Raw genomic sequence first — 11,503 nt, 5'->3', positions numbered from 1 at the left:
CTGGACTCTCTCCAATTTGTCCACATCCTTTCTGTAGTGAGGGGTCCAAAACTGGACACAATACTCCAGATGTGGCTTCACCAGTGCTGAATAGAGGGGAATAATCACTTCTCTTGATCTGCTGGCAGAGCACCTACTAATGCAGCCCAATATGCCATTAGTCTTCTTAGCTACAAGGGCACACTGTTGACTCATATCCAGCTTCTCATCCACTGTAATCCCCAGGTCCTTCTCTGCAGAACTGCCGCTTGGCCAGTCAGTTCCCAGCCTATAGCAGTGCATGGGACTCTTCCGTCCTAAGTGCACTTGTCCTTGTTGAACCTCAGGACTGACCCCTGGGGCACTCTGCTTGATACTGGCTGCCAACTAGACATCGAGCCATTGAACAGTACCTGTTGAGCCCAATGATCTAGCCAGCTTTCTATCCACCTTATACTCCATTCATCCAATCCATACATCTTTAACTTACTGGCAGAATACTGTGGGAGACTGTATCAAAAAGCTTTGCCAAAGTCAAGATATATCACATCCACCGCTTTCCCCATATCCACAAAGCCAGTTACCTCATCATAGAAAGCAATCAGGTTGGTCAGGTCTGACTTGCCCTTGGTGAATCCATGTTGACTGTTCCTGATCACCTTCCTCTCCAAGTGCTTCAAAATGGATTCCTTGAGGACGTGCTTCCTGATTTTTCCAGGGACTGAAGTAAGACTGACTGGCCTGTAGTTCTCCATATTCTCCTTCTTCCCTTTTTTAAAGATAATTGCCTTTTTCCAATCATCTGTGACCTCCCCCGATCACCAGGAATTTTCAAAGATAACAGCCAATGGCTCTGCAATCACATCAGCCAACTGCCTCAGCACCCTCAGATGCCTTGCATCCGGCTCCATGGACTTGTGTATGTCCAGCTTTTCTATATAGTCCTTAACCTGTTCCTTTCTGAGGTCCCTCACTGAGGGCTGCTCACCTCCTCCCCATACTGTGCTGCCCAGTGCAGCAGTCTGGGAGCTGACCTTGTCAGTGAAGACTGACGCAAAAAAAATAATTGAATACTTCAGCTTTTTCCATATCCTCTGTCACTAGATTGCCTCCCCCAATCTGTAAGTTCCCACTCTTCCCCGACCTTCTTTTTGTTGCTAACATACCTGTAGAAACCCTTCTTCTTACCCTTCACATCTTTGCTAGCTGCACTCCAATTGTGCTTCGGCCTTCCCGATTACACCCCTGCATGCTCCAGCAATATTCTTATACTCCTCCCTAGTCATCTGTCCAAGTTTCCACTTCTTGTAAGCTTCCTTTTTATGTTTAAGCTCACTGAAGATTTCTCTGTTAAGCCAAGCTGGTCACCTGCCATGTTTGCTATTCTTTCTGCACATTGGGATAGTTTGTTCCTGTGCCCTCCGTAAGGCTTCTTTAAAATACAGCCAGCTTTTCTGGACTCCTTTTCCCCCTCATATTTGCCTCCCAGAAAATCCTGCCCATCAGTTCCCTGAGGGAGTCAAAGTCTGCTTTTCTGAAGTCCAGCAGAGTACAGTTTCTGCTGATCTCCTTTCTTCCTTTTGTCAGGATCCTGAACTCAACCATCTCATGGTCACTGCTGCCCAGGTTGCCAGCTACTTCTACTTCCCCTACCAATTCTTCCCTGTTTGTGAGCAGTAAGTCAAGAGGAGCATGGCCCCTAGTTGGTTCCTTCAGCACTTGCACCAGGAAGTTGTCCCTAACACTCTACCAAAACTTCCTAGGTTGTCTGTGCACTGCTGTCTTGCTATCCCAGCAGATATCCGAGTGATTGAAGTCTCCCATGAGAACCAGGGCCTGTGATCTGGAGCTTCTGTTAGTTGTCCTAAGAAAGCCATATCTACCTCATCCTCCTAGTCTGGTGGTCTATAGCAGACGCCCACCACGACATCACACTTGTTGCTCTTGCCTCTCAACTTAACCCAAAGACACTCAACAGGCTTTTCTCCAGTTTCATATTGGAGCTCTGAGCAATCATACTGCTCCCTTACATACAGTGCAACTCCTCCACCTTTTCTGTCATGTTGTATTGTGTAGAAGGGGGAGAGTTACAGATAAAAAGAAAATATTGATATATACTATGTGTGGAATTTTCAATTTGTGTGTGTATAATATGATCATGGTATATAGATCATAGATCTAATGTACAGCTGTAAATTGCTTATGCATTTGTTCCTGCCTATCTCAGATTATTTTAGGGACTTTTAGAAATGTATTAATTTTCTTCTCTCCGACCCCTGGCAGTTGCACTCACAACTAAGGTCCCTGGCTTTTCAGGTGGAGATATACAAGAAATAGTTTCATTAAAAACTCTCTAAACCATTTCCAAAATAGATCTTCTCTAAAATCTGTTGTTCATATAGAATACATAAAGCTGTGAGGTGGTATAAATGATTTATCAGCATTTGTTTGTTGTGGGCTGCACAACTTCATACATACAGATGCACAGTGTCAAATTAACTGTTGGTGTGAATGGATTCAACTCTAACAGAGTCAATGGAACTGAGCTCATTTATTCCAGAAGTGAGTATGGCCAGGAACTGTAATACAAAGGGCAAACAAAACTGCCCTAGAATCTCATTTTCCTTTAGGTATATCACTATTCTGGCATCACTTTTATCGTAAAAGGAATTTTTATGGTTTCTATTATGGTAGTGCTTAAGATCCCCAGTCACGGACCAGGACCACATTGTGCTAGGTACTGTAAAAACACAGAATAAAAAGACAATCCTTGCCCCAAAGAATTTCCAATCTAAGTATAAGAGACAATACATAGGTAGAGATAGACAGGGGAATACAAGGAAACAATAAAACAGTGTTGGCATCAGTGCTGTACTAACGTCAAAACACTGGACTTATGAACTCAATCAGAGCCATTTAACAGAATCCAGAGTCAACTCCAATAGTCTGTTTTCCCTACATTTACAGAAGCCCCTCTGACATCCATGGGAAAGAAGCTTCTCACAGTCCAAGTTCTTATTCAGCACAAAAATCCTCATAATTAGCATTTCTCTTGCTTTCTTCTTTCTTGTTTTTAATATCATGAAGAAATTATTTATAAATACTGCTCCTGTTGATTTAAGCATCCCACATCCAAGGGCAGTTCTCTGTAGTAGGAACAGATTAACCAACAGAACAAAGTAATAAATATTCAAACCGGCAGAAAAATCTGGTTTCAAGCAACTGTAATGTGGTTTTAGGAAGAATTCTTTAAAAATAGCAGCAAAGAAAGTGCAGCAAAACACCATTACAGTTATGAATCTGAAATATTACGTAGTGCTTGTTACATGGTAAAATCTTAGCCTCATTTTTACAGTAATAGATCTATAGGAAAAGAACCTATTCATCACAAAAGATCTATATCCATACATGCTATTCCAGTTTGTTTTTAATCTTTTAAAATACAGAAACATTATTGCAATAATATAGCTACCAATATTGATTGTCTTACAGTAAATTACATATTTGATCAAAATGTTGCACATGTAGCCACAGCCACACATGTGCAATAAATCCAAGTTGTTATCACAAATATATAGGCTATTGAAGTTAAATACACACAGGGTTTCAAATATATTTGATTTAACTTAGGTGTTAAATTTGTTGTAAATGGGGTTAGTCTCATGGAGCACACATGGGTCAGTTTCATGAGCTATTTGTAGATTAGATTAACACAACTAGAGATGCCATATAGATGTGGTGAAATTTTGCTCTTGACTTCAGCTGAAACAGAATTGGGGCCATCAAGTTATTTATTTGCCAGTGTAGTGTTGATGTTCTTGAAAATCTCAACAAATACCTCTAGGTTTCACTCTGTGCATCTCCATTTGTTACAGGATTATGATTTAAGCCAACTTCAACAGCCGGAGACTATGGATCATGTACTGAACAAGGCACCTGGAGTCAGACGAGTGGACGAAAGACCCATTGGTGCTGAACCCCAGTATCCTATAAGACCAGTAATCCCCCATCCTGGGGACATTGGTGACTTTATTAATGAGGTATGTTCTTTTAGGCTTTCTCTATCACTTCTCAAAGCTTGTTCAGTCATCTAATGTCGCTGATACAAAATGCTTGGAGTAAAATTTACCAACACATTTTCAGTTCGCGCCATAGGCCAAAATTCTGCTCCCATTACTCTGGCAAGTAATCAAACAGAAGTCAATGGATATGATGGAAACAGGACGTGGCCCTGCAAAGACTTTAAAGCCAAAATGAGCCAAAATGCAACAATGAAGCCCAAGGTTTATTTTCTACTTTCACCCAGAATGCATGTAGCTTTTCATCTTCAAATGACTGTGCCCTAATCCTGCTCCCATTTCAGTGCCTAGGACTTCGCAATTGCCTGAAATGAAAGCAGCATCTGGTTCTAACCAAGAGAGGGTTTTTACAGATGGAGAAGCTGTGGCAGAGGGATTACATGACTTATTCACAGCCACAAAAGCTATCAGGAGCTCCTGCCTCCCACAGCCCTATCAGTTTGCATGCCTCCATTGCCATCAAGCACTGTTTAGCACCAAAACCTTTTCATAGAAGAGAACTGCTTCTCGTAACTGAGCAGAGCACATTAGATTATTGCAACTTTACTGCATTTTTAATTCTTTTTAAATGTTTATCCAATAATTTTTTTAATGAATGATTGTGTGTTTGCGAACCAATCAATGTGTTATTTCCTCTGAGACAAAACACAATTCATTTCATGTGTCAGAAATATAAATGTGGCAGCAATTTAATTCTATCATATACCAATTTCTGCTGGGGGTTTTTCTTATTCTTCTCATTAAATTCTTTCACTCCTTCTTTTCACTGATGTTTACATACCTCTGTGTGCAGACACATTTCCACTATTATTCAGTCCAGTAAAACTAATTCCACCCACTCGTACCTTGACTGCAGTTTCTGTAAATAATTAATAAAGAAGAACTTTTGCTGTAGATTAGGTACTTTCCATTATGTTAGTTTTCCCCTATACTGGACCGGAATTAAATCAGTATCCATATCCCAGGACTTCTAGCCTAGCCCAGCCTGTCCCCAACTGCAGCCATATAAAAGGGTCTGTGCAGAGTGAACCAGAGAAGAGGCCTTTCTAAAATGTGCCAGAGACTCACCTAGTACAGATGAAGCACAAAATCTCATCCTAAGTGTTTTGCTGGATCAAGGCCACCCACCCCTGTTGAAATCTGTCTGTCTAGGTACTTACAGTCCCCATTATCACAGTCCCTGAAGAGTTCTGTTAAGTTTAACAGTGTGATATATTGAACAGTGTTAGAACTGCAAGGTATCACTTTATGAATTGTGGGAAGGTGGTGTTCCTGGTCCTGCTTGCAGACTAGAGGGGCTCTGTAGTGAAGTGTGTGATCTGAGAGAAGCACTCAATTCTACAGACAGACAGCCTAGAGTTAGGTGGGGTGACTTTGTCTCTCAGTTTTTAGGGAGCAGCCTGCTTTGTCTCTCTCTGGTTTTGGGTTCTTGTGTGTTATCATTCTGAATTCTAAGAAATAAAGCAGGGTTCCATTACAATCTTCCAGGAAGCATATTTATATTTTTATCTAACTTCTCTCTGCGTACACCCTGAACGTAACAAACAGCATCTATTACTACAGTTTCTTTGTAATCCCAGGGCTTGAGAGCAGCAGATAATGACCCTACAGCCCCACCATACGATTCCCTGCTGGTCTTCGACTACGAGGGGAGTGGATCTACTGCAGGCTCCGTCAGCTCCCTCAACTCCTCAAGCTCTGGCGATCAGGATTACGACTACCTTAACGACTGGGGGCCTAGGTTCAAGAAACTGGCAGACATGTATGGGGGAGGCGAGGAAGATTAAACTGACCTCATGTTCTTATTTAAAAAAAAAGGAAGAAAAACATTTTAAAAAAAGACGAAAACAGGAAAAAAAAGAGACAATGAAGAAGCAAGAACTGTACAGAAGTGGCAGCTTTTTTAATTAATATCCCCTGCTGACTGTATTATTTTTAGTGGTGATTTAGGAGGTTTTTCTTTTTGTTTTTTTCTTTTTGTTTTTTTAATGGGTTTGGTTGGGGTTTTTTAGAACATTGAGCTGTCTAGCATGAACACTTGTCTCTGCTGCATTTTTTTTTTAATGTCAGCTGGGATATCACTCATTTATCTGCTTTATGACTAAAGAGAGTGAAAGGCACTCTGTCTTAACTTGAATTTCTTAGAACAGAAGCACTGTTTTTAAAAAATATATATATATATATATTTGAAAGTGCCTTTTGGTACATGTATCAGATTCCCTTCAATCTCAGGAGTGATCAAAACAAACATACAAAAACAAATGTTTCAACCATCTTGAGCAGCACTCTCTATGACCCTAAGCCAGTTCCAGCTGGGAAGGAGTTAAGAAAAGGAACTGTGGAGATTGTTTCTTTTTTGCCTTTTTTTTTTTTTAAGTGGGTGACTTCTTTTGGGGTGGGGGAAAAAATCTTAACAGCCATCGTTAAGCCTAAGCAGGTGGTGAATTAGTCATATTGTTGTATATAATTCAGTTTTATCAGATGCAAAATATTGACTGGGGTTTCTCCTGTAACCTGGTCACACTTGATGTAGCTGCATAGAACTATAGCATTGATAAGCCTTTGGTTATTGCAACAAAAAATCTTAAACAGACCTTGCATAAATCCTACAGTAAATCATGAGATGACCAAAGGCCATTTGTTTGTTTTTTGCTATCGATGTGTTCTTGGCTCCCTCAACCTTTTGAGTAGTGTAAATAAAAGCTGGGTTACATATTGCTGTCATGCATCCATCTCGATGCTTGTTAGTATGAAAATCAATACTGTATTCTTAGCTTAACCATACACAGGGACATAGTATAATCAGTAACTCAAGACTAGGGCAGTGTTAATAACACGGACAGTTGATCAGTGCATTACCATGATATTAGGATAAAGTAGGTGTAGTATAATATTAATGCCTTTGAGCATCAGTAGCCAAAGGTCAACAGCATCATGTAACCCAACTAATGTGTGTCCTTTATATTTGATGGGTCAGCACTTCTATCTATATTAAATGTCTGTTGGAGAAGAAAAGCAACAAGGACCTAGTAAGTATTTTGTGGTAAACATGCTCCAACGTTGCCAATTAAGCAAGAGGTTTTGCAGCATCCAGACACAACGTCGGTATTATACATGGTAGCATACTACCTAATTTATATGTAGGGTCCGTTTAACCAATAACAAATAGTTATTAGCTTTTTTATTATTATTATTATTGTTACATTTTCCCTTTACTGATTTGGACTAGTGGCTTTATGTCTAATGTTTGTAAAATGATTTAGACTGCATGGATGTGTAATATAAACCACATTGAATGGATTATGAGCCACTTAATTCATGAGCTATGAAATCTTGGATTACCTGTGTTTTATATTCTGCAGACAATTTTGCAGTGGGTTCACTAAAAAATTGTAGAAGTGCTTAGATATATTTTCATTTAAATCCAAGAATGTGCACAGTATCAGAAGATGATTATCCAGGGGATGATCATGCTTTTTTGATATGTAGATTGAATGCTGAGAGTTAAAGGAGGGGGAAGCGGGAGAGAAAGTGTGTGTGTGATAATGAATAGACATTGTTTAAGAGGGAATACTAGGCTGCAGGATTGTGTCTATAGATTTTTAAAATGCTCCTAGTGCATTTTATATTTCATTGTATCATGTTTTCTATAAAATGCAATTTCTGTAAATTAATGAGCATTTGAAATGTGTCTTGTCTGAAATGGAATGTGGTAAAAGTACGCTTGAGAGGACTCAATCTCTATCTTTTATATTATTAATTACCAAGTATGCCGGGGGGGGGCGGGGGAAGGGGGTTTGGTTGGCGTATCCTTTCACTATCCAGGAAGAAAACAAAACAAAAAGCGTACATACAAGTTTCTTGAGGAGAGAAAATTGAGGCAGGTAATACCTCAGGAAACAATGAGAAGTCCAGTGGTAACACATCACTGTTGTTCAGAAGGTACTGGTTGTCAGCAGATGCCTCATCTGGGATGAAGTGCAATGCATGACAAATTCAGTATCTGATGCCTTTCAAAAATATTTACTCCATAATTGGGAACTCAGCCTTCTTCATCTTGCCACTTGCAGAGTATGAAAACCTTAGTTCACTAGCACCAAATACCTCACCCCTCCAGCCCCATGTAACACACTAGCAAACTTTTCTATACAGCATCTGGCAAATCAAGTAGTTTGTACCTACTCTGATACATGGGGAAATAACAGCACTTGTACAGCAGCCCATTTTGAATTGCAGTCTCCTTGCAGAGTTTGGGCCTATGGTCTTTATCCATGTACTGTCTTGATCCTCTTTCTTTCCAGAAATGTGTTAAGACTTGAATGGATTATAACCAGGATGGATGATGCACCTGCATGGAAACTGCCCAGTCGCAACAAAATTAATGAATAAAAAACATTCACTTAGTGTTTCTCAATGATTAGTACATGTCAGTTGTTTGAAACCATTATTGTAACCTCCTTTTCATCAGAGGAGGAAATAAAAAAAGGGGTGGAGGGAGTTATCCAGTTTATAGACATGAGATGCAAGCAGTGCCCAGTTCTCTCTAGCTAGCATGTTTCTTTTCCTCTATGCAGACAGCCAGTCCCTGGAAAGCTTTAGTCTAAGTGAATAGCCAACCAGGAGTCTAACCTGATGGTCCCCAGTTCTAAGTTATGCTGTGCAAACCACCTAGTACCAGTTGGCTAATGCAAATAGTCTAAACATCTGTTCTGGAAGGGTTGGTGTTGCCTCTTGTGTCTTTGGTGGTGGTGGTGGTGGTGGTGGATTTTCCAAAATAAAAGCAGTATGGTAGTGGTATATGTAAAAATGCTGAACTATGATAACAAGAAGCTGAGGTTAGGAAGAATGTATAATGTAACTATGTACAAGTTAATTTGATTATACCAATGAGTGGACTTACAATAGAGACGATCAAGATATTTATCCACCAACAGTTAAAAGGACATTGCTAGGGTTAAGCATGTCACACCATTTAGTGTTTACCAATCCAAAGACTAACAGAAATCTTTCAGTGGTTTAAAATAAAGTAACCTGTTTCCATTGCAAATTTTAAAAATAAACAAACATTTCCCTGCAGCATTTGCTCCTCCAAATATTACAGCCCATATTAGATCATATGATCCCATTCATGAAACAAATTAATCTGTTGTCTTCTGACCAAATTCTACTCACACTTTCCCCATAAGACCCCAATGACATCCATAGGGGTAACTGTGGAAAGAATCTGACCCATTGTCCAAGCTGCGGGACATGCAGAAGGGAAGCAAGCGGCATAAATAGCAAAAATAAATGCACTTTTTACAGTTTTTCACCTTTATTATGTTAGTTGGAGTTTGTAAGATAGGCAAGGAAATTTGCTTATATTTAAGCTGACAGTGTCCCTTTAAAAAGAAGTTTGTCTCAAAGAGGCCTGACTGGGACTTTTTTGACAAACTTTGTCTTTTGCCAAAAAATTCTGATTTGTCAAAACCAAAACTGTTCACGATACAGGTTTGGGTTCAACAGATGTTCTGATGTGAAAAGTTTTGGGGGAAAAAGTCCAAATTTTTGAACTGGAAAATTTCAATTTTTTGAGTCTTTTTGTTTCAAAATCTTTATTAAACTATTTTTTTTAAAAGAGGAAAATGTCCAAATAAAATATTCCTATTGACCTGAAACACCCCCCTCCCCAACCCTCCAAAAAATGTCAGATTTTTTGGTTCATGCAACTGTGAGTTTTGACTTTTCATTCTGATTCAGGACAAGAAAAGAATGTGGATATGTGAACATTTCCCAGGGATGGGAAGAACCATTTCCCACCCAGCCTAGTACCAAACCATTCCTCTGAACCTTATGATGATGGTCAATGATGGGACATACTATTTTTGTTTAGAGGCAGGATGCTAGAGGCACAGCTTATCAGCTATCAAGACACACCTGTAAGTTGTTGGGGTTTTTAACAGCTAATGTACTGGGGACACGAAAGTTTATTCTCTGAATAATCTGCATAACAGTAGTAGACATACCAAGCTAATTAATGAAAGATGTGGAGTCCAGACATACGAGCATGGGCTCCTTCATCCTCCACTTCCCATGTGACATGGGAGATGATTGACAGAGCGCTGGCTTCAGGAAGAATGGAGCGTTACCCCCTCCTGGTATCCTCGTTCTGTGATTTCCATTTCCCCCACTATGCCTCTTACAACGGCCAATAAACACTGTAGCAACCCCTCACCTCTGTCTAGGGGAAGAGGCCAGCAAGGGGCATGCTGAATGCAATGTAGAAGCAGCCCTACCTCCCAGAGACCAAGGTTACATATAGTCTCTGAGCCAGAGATCATAAATATCTGAGGTCACTCCCCCACCTGGGACTGCCTCATGCCGGAACATGGCCAGTGACATAGCATTAGTAAGCATAACTGTCAGTATCCAATGTATTTATTATGTAGCTTGTAAATATTAAGCATTAGTCAAGGAAATAATTTCCAACAAAGCAAAACAAGAGACTACGGGAGATTACGGGAAACTGACAGTAAATGGTTTCAGAGTAGCAGCTGTGTTAGTCTGTATCCGCAAAAAGAACAGGCGTACTTGTGGCACCTTAGAGACTAACAAATTTATTTCAGCATAAGCTTTCGTGAGCTACAGCTCACTCCTTCGGATGCATAGAATAGAACACACAGACGGGAGATATTTATACAAACGGAGAACATGAAAAGGTGGAAGTATGCATACCAACAGGAAGAGTCTAATCAATTGAGATGAGCTATCAGCAGCAGGAGAAAAAAAGAAACCTTTTGAAGTGATAATTAAGATAACCCATAGAAGGTGTGAGGGGAACTTAACATAGGGAAATAGATTCAAATAGTGTAATGATCCAACCATTCCCAGTCTGTTTAAGCCTGAGTTAATTTATCTAATTTGCATATTAATTCGAGTTCAGCAGTCTCTCTTTGGAGTCTGTTTTTGAAGTTTTTTTGTTGCAAAATTGCCACTTTCAAGTCTGTCACTGAGTAGTTAGAGAGGTTGAGTAACCTTTGGTGCTATTAACTGTCCTTATGTACTACTCATAGTTCTGTTTCTGTTTTTTGGACCAGGAGAGCTACCTTTGATTGTTTTAAGGCAATGGGGTGAAATTCACTCATGTGCAGAGGCCAGCACAAGGTCAATGTACCCCTTAAGGCCTGATGCAGTGGTGCGCAGATCTGAATTCACTCCATACGGTTTCAGTGGGAATTAATTAATCCATAGTTCCCTCACACAGGGGTGAATCTCACCCATGAATAATTTCTGTTGTCTGTGAAGGGTCTGTAGAACACAGATGCAGCAGTTGCAACTTTGATTGGCCTAAAAAAAAATATTGAAGACAACTTATCCTGAAACTATGGGACCTTTATTTGTAATGTCTTTTGGAACTCTTCAGTGTAGATGTAAAAGTGTTGGGGGAAACAATGTATGTGTTAAAA

At 39.9% G+C, this 11,503-nt stretch overlaps 1 protein-coding gene across 2 annotated transcripts in view; it reads left to right on the top strand.

Annotated features, from left to right (window-relative positions):
* Positions 1-10,882, top strand: part of CDH4 (cadherin 4) — a 706,159-nt gene extending 695,277 nt beyond the window's left edge. For both annotated transcript variants that reach the window (XM_032802286.2, XM_032802285.2), the window contains exons 15-16: positions 3,855-4,019; positions 5,639-10,882. In XM_032802286.2, the coding sequence (XP_032658177.1) occupies positions 3,855-4,019; positions 5,639-5,845 (372 nt within the window). In that variant the 3' untranslated portion in view covers positions 5,846-10,882. The remainder of the gene's footprint in view (positions 1-3,854; positions 4,020-5,638) is intronic.
* Positions 10,883-11,503: the final 621 nt, after the last annotated feature.

This window comes from Chelonoidis abingdonii, chromosome 14, assembly GCF_003597395.2.
Source record: "Chelonoidis abingdonii isolate Lonesome George chromosome 14, CheloAbing_2.0, whole genome shotgun sequence".
NCBI classification, from domain to species: domain Eukaryota; kingdom Metazoa; phylum Chordata; order Testudines; family Testudinidae; genus Chelonoidis; species Chelonoidis abingdonii.
The sequence above is the reverse complement of the archived record's forward strand: the minus strand, read 5'-3'. Positions and strand labels throughout refer to the sequence as shown.